At 42.8% G+C, this 18,691-nt stretch overlaps 1 protein-coding gene across 5 annotated transcripts in view; it reads left to right on the top strand.

Moving 5' to 3' along the window:
• The window catches only part of ANKRD17 (ankyrin repeat domain 17), an 84,580-nt gene that overhangs the window by 21,754 nt on the left and 44,135 nt on the right, over positions 1-18,691 (top strand). For all 5 annotated transcript variants that reach the window (XM_086746120.1, XM_086746119.1, XM_086746118.1 and 2 more), the window contains exon 2: positions 18,115-18,268. In XM_086746120.1, coding sequence (XP_086602246.1) covers positions 18,115-18,268 — 154 coding nt within the window. The remainder of the gene's footprint in view (positions 1-18,114; positions 18,269-18,691) is intronic.

Below are 18,691 nucleotides of genomic sequence, written 5' to 3'. Positions count from 1 at the left end.
ATTATATTCCCAGTGTTGATTTGAGACTTTGCCAGACAAGCAGCCATGTGTTTTGACCTTCAGGTGATTTGAAAGCCTGTTTGTGCTTCACTGAAGAGAAGTGGACTGGAGTGTAACGCAAGCCCACATGTGGCAGTTTCTTTACATCCTTAGTGCATTTAAAAAAAAAAAAAAACAAACCACAAACAAAAACCAAACATCCTTTGCCTTTCTAGCTTAAGGTAGATATCTTTTACCTACTTTGAACTGAAAATCATTGTGAACAGACCTTCACTTCTCATTGTGATATTGGGAGTATTTTCTAACTGCAGGTATTTAAAAAAAATTTTGTACTAGAGTCATGAGGATATTTGAATAACTCCGAAGGTGCTGCCGTGGTTGCTTTGTATGTAGCCAGTAAGAGGCGAGGTGATACCCAAGGGTCATCTGTTTTTTCGTTAGTAGCCTGGCTGAGCCGCAGGGCGGATGGTGGAGCGTAGCCTACGTGGTGACCAAGAGCTTTATGTAGAGCAGAGACTGCCCCGCTTCCGTACACGGGTGCTTGATTGAATAGCAATGCAGGCAAGAGCAAACATTAAATAGAAGCCTAATGTCTATAATGCATGCTCAGAGATCAGGGAAGCCTCTGCAATGCGATTTATTTATTTTTTTTTTTGGCCAAGTTTTTTAATATTTATAAACCTTGCAGTCTCCTGGTCTGAAGATTAAAATCAGGGTTATACTGCAGTATTTCTGTTCTGGGCCTTAGTAGCTTTTCCACGTTCCAGCTCTTAAACAGTCTAATGCTTTGCCTGTTTTCTTTCTCATAATTTGTCTTGGTCATCTTGTCTGTTCTACTTTCTACCTGGTTTCCTGTCTTTTTGAAGAGTTTGCCTGTATCTAGTCAGCATTGGTTACTAACGTGCTGCAACATTTCCTAGTGATGTGCTGCGGTTGTTCATACATTGTCTGTCAGAGCAACTTCTTCATGTGTTATTTTCAATTAAGCTGGAGCACTGCTGTAGCATTCATGTTATTAAGGCACTGCTACTAAGTTTGGGCTGCCTCTAGGCCCAACCCCAGGTGATGAATATTGGAAGCTTATGTTCCTGGCTGTGTCCAGGGTGGTAGGATTTCTAAGGTTTAACCTCAAGAAATACTGAGCTTATGTTAGTGAGTGGACGCCCACTTAAATGCTGTGAGGTTATCCCCCATGATAATGTCTAAAAGATCTAGTTGAAGATGGTGGCAAGGCAGCAAGAATGCGGCGTGTAGTGCTGTAAGTGTGTCAGGAGCTGGACTCTTGCTGCGGAGCTGTGAAGCTGTGCTGTTGTCTGATAGTCTGAGGTAGAAATGATAGTTTGCCCAGACTTTAAGAAAAGCAGATGGTTTTGCTAAATTGTTCTGAGGTGAACTCATGTTCTAGGAGCTCTCTTGGTGAGTGAGAACGGAATGTAGGTGCACATACCTTGTCTGAAGTGTTATTCACGGAGGAAAATGGACCTGAAGGAAAGCAGGCTGAACATGCTAGCAGAAGAGGCTGAAATTCATCAGCCATCTCTTCCTCGGGAGGCAGCACGAGTACCCCTAGCGATGTGCTGTGAATATGAGTAGGAACAGTCTTCGTGAGCTTCATCACGCAAGGAAGACCAGGATGTTACAACCTGTACTATATCCTTGCCTGACTAGTTTGGGAAATTTTAGAGGAGAAATACTTTTTTTTTTTTTTTTTTTTTTGCCCCTCTCATGAATTGGCTGGAGAAGAGGGGCTTTCTGAGATGAAGTCTTTCTGAGCTCGCTGGCTGAGATGTTTATGCACCTTTCTGATCTACTGTGCAACGATTTCTGTAGCAAAAAACCCATTTGTGCTGCCGCCACCTTCCCCTGGCTGGGTGGAGTTGACAGAATGGTGTCAGTCTGACTGAGCAGCAGCAGTGGCAGTCACCTAGGCCCTGGTAGCTTGTGTGTTTGCAGCCTAGCCGAGGTGAGAGGCAGCTAGAGTCAAGCTGCCTGGCTGGTTCCCGAGGGCTCGCTCTTCATGGCTGTCTGGTGCTTTCAAGCAGAACGTGGGAAGGTGATTCCCCGTCTCTTGAAACAATGCTTGCCTTACTACTGCTTCCTCTGCCCCTTTGCCGGTGGTGTGAGGCTAAGGGCTTAGAACACGCCTGTACGTTGAGTCTTTAAAAAAACAAATCCTGTCTTTGATTTCTGTTACTTTTCCCCCTTCCAGCTAACTTGCTAAGACTCTTTTGCAGGGCAAGGAGCTGGATCTGGGTTCCCTTGTGTGACAAGCAAGTAGTAAAATCTGGTAGATGTGATTTCTTCGGGTCTTAAGGTGTTTTTCCCTGACCTGCAGGAAGAGATGACAAGCTTGATGGTATAATTGGAAACCATTCCTGTTATTTATGTTTTATTGCTTTATCTTTTTCAGTAATGGTTTGTTCTTGGTGCAGTAATACAAAGAAGCAATTACACTGTGAGGAACCTTGAAGGCAGTGAGTGACTTGGTACTTGGGTAGCTGCTGTTGAAAAGGTCAGCGTTACTCAGTGGTGGTGTTCGCCAGTGAGCGTCTTGCTGATTAACCAAGGTCTTGACTAGCAGATGGGATCGGATAATCGACAAAGGTCTCCTCCAGCCCAGGCTCTTCTGTCTCTTAGGCAGTTTGTTCAAATCAGGTACTTAATTAAAAGCAATAAGAAAATTGGGAGACATGTTTTAGACAGGTGAATTTATTTGATTCCTCCCTTGCCCCCCATACATCTTGTCTTTAAACCTCTGCAGAAATGTATAAAAAGGTCCTTTTTGCGGCTAAGGTACTTGTCCCTTTTTTCCTGCATGTGCATAAAATCTCTTCAGATCTTTGTCTTGCTGGAATTTGCTGGCTGTGTTGGCTGGTAGGTGGTCACATGCTCTAAAGCTGTAACGCACACTCAAAACAACCTGTTACGCTGCCTCAACACCAAAATGATGCGAGAAGGCGGTCTGGATAACTGGCTAATATAAACAGCGATTCTCTGCCACTTCATGGCCACCACCTCCTGTGCTGCACGCTTCTTGCACAGTTTCTTCCATCGTTACATTTAAACCACCAACATTGCTGCTAGTAAGGTGATGGGCTTGAACATCTTAGGTGTTGTTTTAGGGAGAAATGTGGTGTTCCTGTCTCTCGCTGTGGACACGCCTGTTGTAATAGGAGAAGGGACTTTCTACTAGCGGTTCTGTCTGTCATCTGAATATAGCTGAAGGAGAGGAAACGATTCGTGATGCAACTTGTCCTACCGAGAAGCTGATCCTGGAGCTGTGTTCATGTAAACATTGAATAAATATGCTGAAATATCTTTGTGGAACAGATGTGATCAGAAGCATTAAGGTGAGAGTAGAAATCAAAATTGTGGTGGTGATTTGAAGGAACTTGGCATATGATTTTATTATGTAGCGTGTGAAGAAACTACTGAAAAGGAAGGACTCCACTTAAAAGTGCTGTCTTTGCCGTTAAACCTTGACTTTTTTTTTTTTACAGAACCTCTTTGTGATAAGAGGAAAAAAGATATATTTGGATTTAGTCTAATACTTGTGCATTGCTTTAGCTGCCTTCATAAGTCTGGTAATTTACCATATGTAAAGACTGTTCAAATCTGTTCAATATGCAGAAGCTTTCATCTGGGTGTGCCAAATAGAGCAAAAAAAATTGTAATTCATTTATTAGGTATGCCTAACAGTAGTTTGTATTGAAGGAAGAATTCAATGACTATCAAGCTTGTCAGAATTTTAACCAAATGAGTTGAAATTATTAGAAATAATTCCCTCTGTGCTCAATTCCCCAGGCAGTAACAATAGCAATTCTAATCAGATACTGCACTCGCCTGTCTCCTACTGTAACTTTACCCTCTCCCTTCTCATCAGAGGAGAAGATTGCTAAACTAGGCCATACCAGTTTCTTTATTGAAAAAAAAAAAAAACCACTATAATTGTGAATACAAAGAAAGAAAAGAAATCTGCTTTTTGTTTCAGTTGGTTCCATGTCACTTTTTTGTTGGGTACACTTTTTATGTCTGTAAGCGTGCTCGATTGTTTTAGGACAGTGGCGTAGCTATTTCTCTGTTGAATTCAATGGAACAAGAATAAATGCCAGTAATCGTAACAGGAATGACTCAAAGTAATTTCATACCTCTTGACCTAACTAGTTGTATCTTCCCAAACTGTTTTTGGTTAACTTCGTAAATGTCTCTATGTAATATTTTTGGATTGGTTGTGCTGCGGGAGGAGAGATACTGAAGGGAGGTTTCAGCATGATAACTACACACAGAGAAATAGATGTTCTCTGAGGGCCTCTGGTTCCTGCTTTCCCCTCCCTGATCCTGATGGCTTAAATTGGATGCAGGCAGTGGAACTTCTGGAAGCAGTATACTGGCAAGTTCTTAGTTGTCATCTGTGCGGGAGGAAGAAGGGGGATTCTGTAGTTTGCAAATCAGTTGAATGGCACGTAGCATTTGATTTGCTTGGGATGAACCCTTTTCAGTCATCTTGACATGAAGCGCTTTCCTTAAGGTGCCGTTCTTCAGCCCCCTGGCTGTGCCGTGATGGTGAATTTTAAGCAGTAGCAACACGGCTGGTCTCTTCGCTGTTTCCTAGCTTTGGAAGTTAGGGTAGGAGGGAATGATAGCTCAACTTGCGTGTGCTAAACAGAATAAAAATGTTACTGAGACATTGTGGAGACTGGAAACAAAGTGCACGTCTGCTATGTCTCAGGTTTTTTTTTTGTTGTTAGTAGAGAAATGTTTGAAAACTCTGTCCTTCTAGGAACTATAACTTTCCCCGTATTGTATAATTTTTCTTGTTTCTCATGTGCATTGGTGTCCACATGTCTTGGCTGTTGGATGCTTGGTGTGGCAACCTTGACTAAAGGAGCTACCACTTGGCATTCAGAAGGATAACTTGTGGGACATGCATAATGTTTTTGGGGTTTTTTTTTAGTCCCTGGAATACCATATTGTGTTAAGACCATGACGAGACGGCTGGAGTTTGACTTGTACAGTGGACTGGTGCTCTAATCGCTTTGGTGATGGGAAGGGAAGGCTGTGACTAAGCTGAGCTACACGTTGCATTGCTTGAAGAAAAAAATTGTTCTAGCGTTCCTGCATTTTGTTGTACATTTCTGCACACAAGTTGATACTGTATTGCTCTGAACAAGCCCATGCATCCATCACTGTTTCATTCATGACAAAGGGAACTCTGAGTTGGACTCAAACAGAATAGCTGTTTGTACGTCCATCCTGTCCCTCCTCCACATGTCCTCATTCCCTTCTGCTGCTTCATCCTTCGCCGCAGAGCACTTGCTTGCTATTGTGAAGAACAGCCGACCAAAACTACTTACAGACGGGAATGATTTCCTGCCAAATTTGTGTAAGAAAACATGTGGGCAGCTGAAAACTATTTCTGTTTCAAAACTAAGTGGTGGTATGCAGTTCAGGCCACTTGCTCAGTGGCGTTTTATGCTCAGTAGTCACAGTGAATGACAGAATAAGTGTGTGTCATTTTGATCTCTATGGACCTGATGCCTGAAATGCATGCATCAGAGTATGTACAGGACTGATCAGAATTAAGAATCTGAGAGGATTTTTTTTGTTTTTTAACAGGAAAAATGAGAGAGAAATATACGTCTGAGGTGCAGAGGAGTGGTAGTGCTGCTGAACATCATTTGTTTATCGAGGGCAGTGGAAACGCGGTGTATCTAAAATTCTTATCTTCAATTTTTTTAATATGTATATTTTTTTCCAAGGCTTTTATTCCCTGGTGTTGTCTTAGAGGAGAAAAAAAAGGTTCTGGAGGGGAGTATAGGTTGTACGTAGTGGGCAAACAGGCAGACTAGAGTGGGAGGCAAACAGCTTTTCTTCCTTGCTGTGCGGGGGGAGATGGATGTGTGCCATTGACATGTCTTTTCCTCTCAAGTAGATGTTCATTTTTCTGAGCGCGAGCGAAGAGACAGTCTGCTGCCATGGAGGGGACAGACAGGGAGGGGTCGGGAGTGCGTTGTGTGACAGTATTTTTTGTAGTGCATGACTAGGTTTCTTCGATCCCTGATAGCATTTTGAACTCTGTTTTGATTTTTCCCCTTTCCAGCATGGTGGCAGAGAGAGCAGGGGGACAGCTGGCGGGTCCAGCGACGTGTGTGCCGCATCTGGGGCCAAGAAGGCCTCTGCCACGTTTTGTTTCCTACCCTTCGTCAGCATCCTGTGCTGCTGCCACAAGATGCAGTTTTGCTGCCCCGGGGTTGGTCTGTCATCCTTAAATGGCAAATTTTAAGTTGGCTGTTGTTACTGGGGCTTTATGCTAACTTCCACATTGGCCTCTATTAAAAAGAGAAAATGGGATGCTTTGGCAGGAAACCCAAGCCTTTTACCCTCCCTGTGTTCTGCTCAAGAATGTAGTTTTTGGTGTGCATCTTCATTGCTGCGCGAGTGATGTGGTGAGCAGTCTGACGGTTACGTACCGCAGTACCAGTGTAACTGCCACAAGCTTCTCTTACGCCTGTGGACAGCTGATGCAATGGAAGTGTGCGGTTCGTGATTTGTGTGCGGAAAAGCCCGAAGCACTTCAAGCAACGTGTTCAAGTTAAATAACTGGAGTTCTTGCAACACGGTACCACTAAGGCAGGTTTGTGAAAAGTGTAGCTGAAAAAGCAGACTGCTCCTGTGAACCCCCAGTGCACAGAACCATTCTGTGCCTCCTCTGGATGAGTGGTCTTGCTGTACTGCTACTGGTTCTCCTTCTTGACAGGAAGCTGGTTTCAGGCAGGATGCCGTGGAAATACTGCACTTTGGCTATGATTTCTCCAGGAAGTAGTTCATGCAGGTGCCTGGTATGTATTCTTGATCCTGACCAGAAAAAAAAAGGAGGAGATGAAAAAAAAAAAGCTGTGAGTGTCTTTGCTTCTTACAGATGCTAGTCTGATGTATACAAAGGTTTGTAAAGCTTTGAGACACTGCACTTGAGTGATGCTCGCAGCTGTTCTGACTGAGGAAAACTCTTTGCGGTTTTTAGACACACGAGGGAGTTCAAGGTGCCACTGCACAAGTAGAATTGGACTTATTCTTGCAACAGGGAAATTGGTTTTCCTTCATTCTGCTGGTAGCTGAAGCGTTTTGTGGGAAGGGGAAGTCTCGTAAGCACCAGGTTTGTGTGCACCCCGAATCCCAACTGAGTCATAGAATTTTAAAGTAAACTTGTGTGATGCATAGAACCTTTTAAGTGCCTGTTGGATTTGCAAACGTTGATCATGCTTTCACAGAAGCCTAGCATTCTGGGTTCCTTTTTCCATGATAAGGATGCGTGATATTAATCACTGCTGCAGAGCTGAGCAGAGCTGGTCCTGCAGGACAGGCGGCGATGGGTGCTGCTGGTGAGTTTCTCCAAACACAGTCAGGAGGGCCTCATTCCAGGGAAACAGAGAGCTGTTACCTTTGAAGTTTTGGGGAGAGGGAGGAGCTTCCTAGAGGTGGGGAGGCATGGTGTTGGAGTCAATGAAGCTGTGCATTAGGCGTCAGGAGATTGCAGGTCTCGTCCTGACGGTAGCAGTCACTCGTTGTGGTGTAATACAAGCTGTTTAATCCTTTATTTCTTTTCCTGTTACTTTTCTTGTCCCGTGATCTGATTGTTCTATGTATCTCAATGTCTATATTTGGGGATGGAAATATGTGGACAAACATGGATCACTTGCCTTCTGATATTGTTGAGGCAAAATACTGTTGACTTAATAGCTTGTCAGCATGTCAGAAATTTCAGGGAATGGAGATCTTCCCACAGGTGTGTATTGGGGCCAGCACAATAGAGTAGCCTATCTTCTGTTTGGAGATTTTGTGGTTTAAATGAGCTGTCAGCTGCCCTCTGTTGTGGAGTTGGGTTTGACTTTAAGATGAGAGTTGTGAAACACACGGAAATAAGTCATTTGACAAGAGTTAAGGAACTGGAGTAAGTTCCTGGTGAGAACTGTAGCTGATTTACCACCGCTGTAGTCACTTGCAGATGCAGGGAGGAACCCAGCCAAGCTGACTAGGCTAATTGTTGAAAGTCGTGCTGACTGAGAAATGCTTTCTGGCAGATGGAGCATAGCAAATCTGAAGCATCTCTTGGTGAACACTGGGAAAGTCAGTGGTTGCCCTCTTCTTAACCTTACAAAAGGAGCGTGCTGTGTCAGTGACAACTCCCCATGTAGCGGTGTTAGTGGAGACTTTGTTTTTGGAAATTTATTTTGAATGGACATGTGATTCTGGCGGTTTAGATCGTATGAATTGAGGGATAAGAGGGTGGTCTTGCCTATGATTGACACGAATAGCTGTAAATGCCTGTCCTCTTTTCCTCTGAAACTGCATCGTTTGATAAGTTTGGCAGCTTCCTTGGCACAAACTACAGAGAAGCTGCGATGGGTCATCTGAGGCCTGACCTCATTGCAAGGAATAAGCATGTGTTCAAATCTGAGAGAACAGCTCTTGTATTAACAGACTTCAGCTATGCTGTTAGAAAATCTGGGTGAGGGCAAGGCCCCGCGGCGCTGTTTCTGCATGGAGCTTTGTTGCTGCTAGCTTTGTCTGCATAGAAGTTATGATGTCGCGTTTCCATTGTTCAGCTGTGCTGATCTACAGCCCTTAGAATAACAACTTGCTTCAGCTGGAAATGGATGGGTGTGCGCCGTTCTGAACTGAAACTTGAACCAAGTGCATTGTGCCAATGAAATGGAAGAGGGGAAAAATACTCCAGAAGAAGCACTGCTGCGAAGTTGGGCCACCTTTACTTGTGCTAAGCTGCTCTAAACTCCCTTCTCAAAGGATTAGTTAAGGGTCTTGATCTGTTTCAACAAAGCCTGAGAGTGACAGAGAAATGGCTGCTTATTGAGCTGTGAAACGAAAGCCCAGCATATTTCTCCTTGAAGACTGCAGGCAACAAATACGCAGACAAGTCCCCTGAGGTTAACCAGTGATAAAGATAATAACTTATCATTGGAATTTAAAGCTTGGCTCTTGTAGAGGTGGCAGAATTGAAACAATGAATTTATGCTTTCAACAACTCAGGATTTAATTGTTTTGGTTTTTTAAGTTTTCACTTTCTCCTTAGTTGTCCTATAAAAGCAGGAGGCTGCTTTGAGTTTCTGAATCTGTTGATGTGGATCTGTCAGTGTAGCAAAGCACTTCATTAGAGGGCTTGGAAGTGCTTGTATTGAGGATGCATCCATTAAATCTATCCTTGGAATAGATAGTCAAGGTGAGTCCGGTGGAAAAGGAATGTGACCAACTATTAGAGAAGGATTTTCTTTTTTAAAACTCACTTTCCTTAAGTAAGATTTAAGAGAGTCCCTTGAAAGTAGGGCAGTGAGGAATGGGACGTAACAGTGCACAGCAAGACTGCTCGACATGCTAAATCTTTTGTTAAGAGCAGAGTCATGTTTAACGTACTTGCCAGGTTTTACACACTGAATGACAAAACTGAAGACACTTTCATACAGCTACATTGTTCTGTACTCCTCGTGTTCTCTGTGTTACTGCTAGATCCACTGAAGCTGGTGCTGTCATGATTAGGGGTCAGTGTGAGTCTGTGGTGATGGTCCTCAGGATGTGCTTAAAGTGCAAGCTTGTCTAGAGAGATTAAGAGTCCTTGAGCTGTCCTTCAGCAGCAGGAGAGGTGGGAAAACTGTGAAATACCATTTATATCGCTCAGAAGGTTTGTCTTAAAGAGCCTGTGATACAGTCTGGATGGAGAATTGGCTGGGTGGTCAGAGGTGGCGTAACCCCTCTAAGCTTTTTACAGCTGTGGTTTGTGTGGCCCTATAAGTAACTTGTTAAGTAGCTTAAGCGATGCTTACCTCAGGTACTTGAGAGGGACTCTTAGGGGGCAGGAGGTGGTGTTCAGCTGTGACACTGGGGGATTTCGGTGACAAGGGGAGAGGGTGATTCTGGGAAGCCCAGTTGCATCATCTGTTGTCCTCATGGCTGTTATGTGCCCCCTGTATTGTGTGTCTCAGGGTTGGTGCAGAGATGGCAGCAGTCAGTGTGTTATTCATATGCTATCAAAGCTTTGTTTCTACGGTCAGTTCTTCCCAAGCCCACTCCAAAAAAGATGGTTTCTTGTCAATGTTCAGCTGTTTTGTGGGGCTTGGGAGAGTGCAGGTGCACACTTGTATTCCAGTGGTTGGATTGGAAATGAGTCGGCTTTTTAACTGTTAATATAAAAGTGTTGTCTGAAGCTGAGCCTTCAGAAGCATGATGGCAGGCACTTTTAGAGTAAGTCTTTCGGTATTACTTTTTTTGGGTCATTTTTATATCCTGCTGTTCATGTCAGATACTAAAACTTGCCCCCCCGCAAATGTGAGCGAGGAACTTAACCACACCTCAACTCACTGTATTATTATTTTTACATTGGTGTGGAAATTTTTCTTGCACAAATAATTGCAGTCAATGCTTGAATTTGCCTAATGTGGAAGTATGTCAAATGTTTGGAATTAAGATTTGAAATGAGGGGAAAATAGTAAACTGAGGGTCTTTCTTCCTTTAGTTTCACAACCTCCTTGTAACTGTAGGTTTAATTCTGCCTGCCTCTCTGTTTTTCTATTGTTTGTAAAGCTGGGAATACCAATTACAGGGGAGAGGAGAGAGTTTGCATTTGAATACATCAGCACCTGTCTCGTCATCAGAAACACACTGCAGTAATAATGCAGGTGTCGCTGCAGCAGAAACTCTGTTGGTGCCAGTCATGAGGACGGTGTTATGCCATTTCAGCAGCATGGACTGTTCTCCCTCCCTCCCCCTTTTAATTTTTTTTTAGCAGCAGCGAGAGAAACGGAGTGTATAGTTGATGGAATCAAATGAAAGAAGACACTGTTGAGACCTTCCAGCTGCCAGACTTCGGTTTGTGCTGAACAAGGCATTTAGGTTCTGGGAGGGTTGTAGCATGTTGAAAAGACAACGGATCTGATTATGTATCCCAGATAACTCGAGCCAGTCCTCACTGTACGGGGAAGAAATGCTTCTGTAAGACTGCATGTCTGCAGTGACAGTGCTGCTGTAGTAACTGGGTAGGGCAAGGGAGAATCACATAGCTCATCGCGGTTTCAAAACAGACTTGAAGAAAAGACACAGAAACTGCAAGGCTGAAATTGAGTAGGCAAAATAATCTGCTTTACTTGGCTTCAGTGTGTGTTTTCCTTTTCAGTAACCAGGAAGCTGATCTTTATCCAAAGAAAATTGTCTAGCGTAAATAGTCAGTAAACCATCACTTTCACTTCAGAGCTAAGTGCTAAAAATTAGGTGGTCGTGATGTTCTGTTTTGTCCCCAGAAAAATGGCAAGCAGTGCCCAGAGGCTTGTCTTCAGTGAAATTTTGAATGAATTTTTTTAATATAATACATAATTTATGCTGTGAAGATCTACATCTTAAAATTACTTGAAACCTGTGTTAACTAAGTGGTAATTTCACTTGAGAATATGTAGCCTTAGGTGGAAAGGCAGAACCGTATGTTTTGCCTTCATATTTAGTTTGATAAAGTCAAAATCTGTTCTCACTGTTATATTTCAAGACCTGTCTAAGTTGATTGCTTTGTCTTGATGTTTCAGATCAGAGTATTTTTTCCAGTAAGCTGGCTTTGAGCTGAGATGGCTTAATGTATTTTGAAAGTGTAAGAGGTGTTATTCTGAGAGCTAAAAGGTAGAAGAGTGAGGGAGAGAAGATGCGATGTTCCTGCTTTAGAGTGGGACGTGTAAGGGGCTTTAAAAAATGTCCTGCCCTTGCTTACACTGAGCTGACCCCAGTGATTAAGATCAACGAAAAACGCGATGCACGTACGTTGTGTGGGCATTATCAGGTACCTTTGGAATGACGAGTGTTTTGTCTTTCTAAGACTCAAAACGATTTCTTCATGCTGAAAATTGAAAGCTGCATGTGAAGACTTTGACAGTCCATTAAGGTTAAAAACACTTTGGAATTACGCATGGTAATTGGCAGCGGTTTTGGGTTGCCTATTTGTGTGTTACATTTTGGATGCCTAAGTGAAAAATTGGTGCATGAAATACTTGGCCTGGTTTGCCATGTTCCAAATATATCATTGCTTTGTTTTGGTTCACTCTTACCTCACAAATCCCTTGATGCGCATTGAATGTTTAGATAAGAGACATCAAAAACACCTAGCAGTGTTGTGAGTAGAAAACTTAACTGGTTATTAGTCAGAGCTGGACTTTGTTCTTGCACTCGGAATGTTTTGTTTCCTCCTGTATGTTCCAGTTGCAAGGTAATAGTGTAAAAGCTGTGATTCCTATGTAAAGTAGACTTGCAGGGTATATTCATGAAAGGAACAGTGGTAAATATGTTGTTTTAAACAGATGCTCATGAAAGTTGTATGAAAGACAGAAATTTATTTTTTTTTTCCCTGTGCAGTGTCTTGCACTAACTTGGAACAATTTCGCAGTTATCCCCAAGGCTGTAGGACGTGATCAGCAGATGTTCAGTGGAACTGACCACCAGCCAAAAAGTACCTGGGGACTGTTTTTCATACGAGCATGAGCATAAGAAAATCTTGACAGAGGTTCTGATCCCAGACTCCAGGGAGTTAAAAGGCTTGTCTGTGATGTGCAAGAAGAGGTTTGTCTGTGTGCTAGCCAGGTGCTGCCTTCCTGCCTGTCCTGTCCTGACGTGTTGTGAGGTCGAAGTGCTGTAGCTCCGGCTGTTTTTACCGCCAGTGTCATTTACCTATTTACAGTCTGTTGTCTTAGTGAGATGAAGGACAGGAACAGACGTAAAGAGCTCCCTGCTATTGGAGGTGTGAGAGCTAAAACTGTTCTGAAGCGAAAGCTGAGATTATCTTGGATGTGGATTGCTAGAGTGCAAGGGGAAGGTAGTGTAACTGTGGGTCAGGCTCTGCTGTTTACACAAGGAGTTTCTCATGTGAATTGGTTTTTAAAAACCTTTTGCTGCTCCCCCCAAATGTTACATCTGGGAAAAATCAGTTGTTATAGCGCTTGCAAAAAAAAAAAAAAAAAGTAGTCCTCCTGTACCTCAGTAAAAAATAATACAAAAGGACTATTCAGGTCTGTTTGAGGTGGTGAAGTTTGCTACATGACAATAGCTCTTCCTTGTGCGCTCAACTCTTCAGAAAAGGTTTTGTCCGGAGCGTTGATTCTCGTAGGATCGGTCGGCACCCTCAAGGGATCAAACACCAAAGGCCGAAGTGCCAAGGTAAAAATTCAGCAAATTCTAGACTTGTAATTGGTGCCTAGTATGAGGCAAAATTGTTGGGAGTAATCTGGTAGAAGCTGGCAGATAAATCTACTGTTGGATTGTAAGCCTAGAAAATAGGGGCCGGCTCCAAGAATAAGAAAAAAAAAACCTGCAGAGAAAATATTTTTAAATGAAAAGTGCATTTTGAAAGGCCCCAAAAAACTTGTCTGGGCTGGTGTGGTTCATCCAAATCAGATTTTAGATGCTGATGTTTGTGAAGCTTAAAACCACTGCAGCTTAAAAACGTTTCATCCTATTATGTTAATGAGTACGACTTGCTATTTCACAGCCTTCGAGATCGGCTGTTTGCAGCCTAACTGGTAGACACTTTAACTGGATTTCACTCTTCACTTGATACTTTTTAAAGAACTGTTTACTACTTTTTTGAGCGTGTCTTCCTGTAAGCCTTCAGGATAGAGAAATACTGTATTTTCTCATGGTAAACGATGGCTAAAACACAGCTAGGAACTTGAGTTAGAATGGAAGGTCTTGGATGGTTACTCTGTGTTAATGCCTGACTAAATGCTGGAAAGCGGCAGCGCATGAATGTTGCATGTGTGCAGGCCCGAAGGAGGACTAGGGAGTGAAATCAGCAAAATGTACTCTTCGGCTCTTGGGCTTGGACGGGGACACTGGGATAAGGAGGAAGGAACTTCCTACAGCCTGTTCTTGATGCCTTTGGGTTGTTCTTACAGCACAGCTGGGATTGAGGAAAAACTGTGAAACAATGAAAAACAAATGCTAGAGATGCTCTGCAGATTAATGACCGGAGCTATTCACGGACAGCTATGTCCTGCTTAGATGGAGAAAGAATGGGCTTTTGTCGTTCTGCAGTAGGGCTTCAGTAGGTGGTGGGTGCTGGAAAGGAACTGTTGTCTGCCATTGTCCATAAATAATACTTTAAGTAGTTGCTTCTGTTGTTCTTTACTGTTGATCAAGTTAAGCTCATCATAAGGCTCTCTGGTGCTGCTTTGTGGGTGACTATATTAAGGTAAAGTGTAAATATAAGTGTTAGGCGTGAAAAGAGATGGTGAGAGACTGAAGTTGGAGTTAGCGTCAAGAACTGAGTTGTGTCTCTACTTGATCTAGCATCACGCGGTGGCGAGAGCCGTACCAGTTAAAGCAAAGTAACTTGGTTGTGCTTTTTTTCCAGCTCTAACTTGACATTTATTAAACTGTACGTTGAGTGTCTGATACTTGGCAGTCAAAATGTAAAACTAGTGACATCTTGCAAGTCTGTCTTCAGGGTGTATAGACACGAGTCCTGGTGGGTCAGCTTTTACCTGGTTGAGCTGGCTGGCTGTCCATGTACCAGATGGCATACCATAAAAGCACTTAATGCTGAAAATATAACTTTAGTCTAATATTACACTACTTGCGAAATTTAGAATGATCTTTTTGCCCAGAAAAACAGGACTTGGAACATATGTTAAAAGTATTTGTAGCTGAAATGTCCTTGAGGTTTGGATTTATATACCTGTTAACACCATGCTTTCCTAAGCCAGGTTTTAATTTCTCTTAGCAGTTATACTTAGTGCATTAAAACTGTAGCTTGTTGTGTTTGAGACCAGTCAGAACTTGGTAATTTTGTTCTCCTGGCATTTTTTTTTTTTTAATTGTCAAAGCATCAAATACAGTGGAAGTGATGACAAGCAAAGTAAACTTGGGCAAGTACAGAACACGAGATTTTTATTGCAGGATGAGAGAGGAGGAGAAATCTCGTAACAGGCCTTCTGTTGAGGACTGTCTGAACAATTGGATTATGTCAGAGCATTGTTTGATCGGAGAAATACTGACTGAGAACCCAGATTAAATATTCTGATATGTGAGGTGGAGCATTTGTGTACTATTCTACACAGGTTTTTAGTTAAGGGAAATAAAATACATCTGAAGACGGGTAAAGGAAATGTCTGTTTACTTGGCCTGGTAAGTGGAAGGGCTTTGTCTTTGGTTTGTAGCTTCTGTAGAGAAGGCAGCATTTTCTGAGAAAGGAGAATGGAATTTTCCCTTCTGCTGAAATGCAGTTTTATTCACCACCGTTAGACACTGTGTCTTTTATTAGTTTAACCCTGTGTGGTATTCTGTGCCACGTTGAACCAGCTGAAAAGATAAGGCTGTAGATCTGATGAAGCTCTAAAGCTAATAGGCACTTGGGAGAAGATGGAAGAGTGTCACTGGAGGCTTGAGGAGACGTTCTCCAAGCTGCAGGTTGAAGGTGTATTTCTTCTACCCTAGAAGAGGAAACCTGGCTCTGTTTCGTGTCATAAAATAGTCTAAATTGTTAATAAATAAGTTAATTTCTTGAGATGGTGCTCTGGAATGGTTTAAATGACAACACCTAACACCAATGTTTTCAAAACTTTGTTGCAAGAGAAGTTTTCTCCTGATAAATTGTGGTTGTCTTGGTGCTGCATTATTTGTAAAAGAGGAAGATGTTTCTATTGAAACCTGAACTGCATAAAAGACCTAATTTGATGGGAGAGGATGTGAGTGGGAGAGAGAAGCTTTCCTATTTTGACTTGTTTCTTAGCAAATATTTCGTAGTGTTAGGAAGAACTGTGACCGGCTGTTAAATATCTCACTCAGATGAGAATTTTTTAGTTAGTCTGAGTAGTAGGGATTTTGCATGAGTTGGATGAGCCAAGAATCCTTCCAACTGCTCAGGAATTTGCCTTCACAGTGGTGAAATCTGTCGCTTGGCTCCTGAGCAGCGGAGTGGTTTCTTTCTCTTGCCGCTTGCTGCAGCAGGCGTAGTCCTCTAGAAGAAGACAAACGGCAAGTCCTCAGATGAACTGGCCTAAATCCGGTGGTGTGGATGCTCAAGGCAGAGCTGGCAGCAACCAGCGAAGGACCCTGGCGAGGCAGGAGTGAACTGCTCCTTAGGACTGGGGAGGGAACGAGGAGCTGCCTTCTCCAGTTCGCCAAACTGGAAAGCTGCAGCCTGTGTGAGTTTCAGTAGGAACAAGTAGTGCTGAGGAGCACTGTGGAATAGTGCCGGGCTGTCCTATTGGCAGCAGTTGTGGACATCAGAGCCATGGTGACTTCCGTCAGCCCCTTCAGCTAGCTGTATTCCCAGGTCGGCAGAGGCTTCAAAGGAGTGGAAGGAGGCTTCAGAGATGCCCTTGAGAATGTATGCTTGTGTGTTGCCAGCAGCTGTCTGACCAGAGATTTTATTTCTCCATAGTATCCTTGAGGTCATAAACTGAAGTAATTTTAAAGAAGCTCTTAGGCTGCCTTCCTAAACAAACAAGGTGTTTAGGTTCAAGCTATATTCTAGTGCCATATCCTAGTGAGTTTTGAGCTGGAGGCAGGCTGCAGAAGGAGAGGTTGTGTGAGCTCTTCACTTGTGACCAGAGAATAGATGGGAGGATGGATGGAGACCTTTCAGGAGTCCTGAGATGAATTGGTCACTCTTCTGCTTTGTCTGCCAGCTTACATTCTTAGGGCGTTTATCGGCAGGAATCTGAGCTTGTGATGTTCATGAGGCTGCTTCTAAACTTCGGAGACACACATCATGAGTCTTAAGAAGAAAATAAATTGTATTTCTGTCTTGATGAGCTGTATTCCATGTGGAAATAGATTACCACTGTACTACAGACAGTAGCTGCTTTTAAGCGAAGGCGATTGAAGTTTTTAATTGTGTTGTAGGGGTGGCTGACACGTGTGGTTGGGTTGTCTGGCAGACTGGCATTTAGATTGACTTTGATTTTTGGTTTGGGTTGTTTTTTATCTTTTTATTTCTTTGATTTTTTGAAAGTGTGAGGTTTTGAGGCTGGCGAGCTTCGTAGGGGAATATTTAAAGTTGGTCCTTATCTGAAGAACGACTCGATGGCTACTTCATAGGCTTAGGGGCATGTTCATGGAACTCCTAGAGGAGCCTCTTCTCTGCACTACTTGACCCAGTTGTCCTTTAACCACAAATGGATGCTAGGGGCTTTTCTCTTTAACATACTGATGTCTGCCTTATTTTCTGTGTGTTTCACAACCAAAACAAACGGAGAGCACAGCAAAGTAGGATCTTTGGAAGAACTTGGGCCACTCAGCATCTGTTTTCTGAAAAAGGCAAGTATAGTGGACATTCTGTAGGTAGTGTTTTAAATAAATGTTGAATTGCAAAAGAGTCTGTGAAACCCTTGTATGTTTGTGTTGCTTTTGAGTTGACTCTATCTTGGAATGTGTTGCTGGTCTTTTAATTCTTTTTAAATATTGAATTAGGAGACATCAGACTTGAAAGAAGTGAGAGAGCTGAGTGGAATTTTTCTGCAAGTCAGAAGAAAAGTCAGAAGAAAACAGTCAATACAAAAATAGAGAAGATTATTAATTTACTTGGTTTTGTGTGCTAGTAGAGTTGGATGCTATTTGAGGGTATGTTACTCCTTTGAAAGATGACTGGGTTGTGTGAAATAGAATAAATCTGTCTTTGCTGTATGTGTCTTCAGTGCTTTGAGAAGGGAAAAAAAAAAACCAACAACCCAACAGCTTGCATAGAAACTCATGGCAGCTGCTACCTTGAGGCCTTCCGGGGTGCCACATATTCTTTCACTTTTCCCTCTCTGTATTAAGTTGGGCTTGAGGACTGTAGAGTGCGGTGTGGAGATGTGAAGTCAACCTTAAACTTTTCTAGTGTGCCGTGGAGTTTCTAGGCACAGGGCAAATGAGTAAGGTGATGCATGGTTTCTTTGTATGTGAACCTGGAAAATCTCATTGCTTTCATTGATGAAATAATGCTTTGGAGTCAGTTGAAGATACTTTGGCTAACCAAGTACTTGAAAAGCAAATGTTGAAGTGATAACTGCAGCTGTGGAGGTTTTTTTTTTTTTGTTTTAAGCGTGTTTTGGTCAGTTATATCATTCTTAAACCAGATCTGTTATTTTTCAGGTGGAATCATTTATCCTGGATCAGGATGATCTCGAAAACCCGATGTTGGAAACAGCTTCCAAATTGCTGTTGTCCAGTACTGCCGATGGTGCTGACCTGAGAACAGTAGATCCAGAAACCCAGGCAAGATTAGAAGCTTTACTCGAAGCTGCAGGTAAGTACCGTGTCCCATTCAGGTTTAACCCCGAAGCCCCTCCGCGACAACCTACTGGAACTGCTTGCATAAGTCTAATCTGTATGAGCGTGAAACAAATGCGGAATGTAAGGTGGTGTGAACTGGCAAGGCTGTGGAAGTCATTGAAGAGAAAGAAGTTCATGAAAGCATTTTAAATTTTGGAGAAGCAGAGTTTTTTTTTGTGAAGGCTGTGCTTCTAATTGCACTCCTCTAGTGTTGGTTTCTAACAGCCCGAGTAAAAATTGAAACCCAGCCTTGGCTTGCAGGGTTATATAAAAAACTGAATTACTCAGTGAGGCTTTGTTTTGTAACAATTTCTCTACCAGTTGCTTGTACGAAGTGGTTGTCAGTAGCTGAAACACAATGCCTTCTGTGGGTTGGAGGGTTTCATTCACGCACATC

Source organism: Chlamydotis macqueenii, chromosome 4 (assembly GCF_036417535.1).
Source record: "Chlamydotis macqueenii isolate bChlMac1 chromosome 4, bChlMac1.mat, whole genome shotgun sequence".
Taxonomy (NCBI): domain Eukaryota; kingdom Metazoa; phylum Chordata; class Aves; order Otidiformes; family Otididae; genus Chlamydotis; species Chlamydotis macqueenii.
Note: the sequence above shows the minus strand (reverse complement) of the source record. Positions and strands in the feature narration are given on the sequence as shown.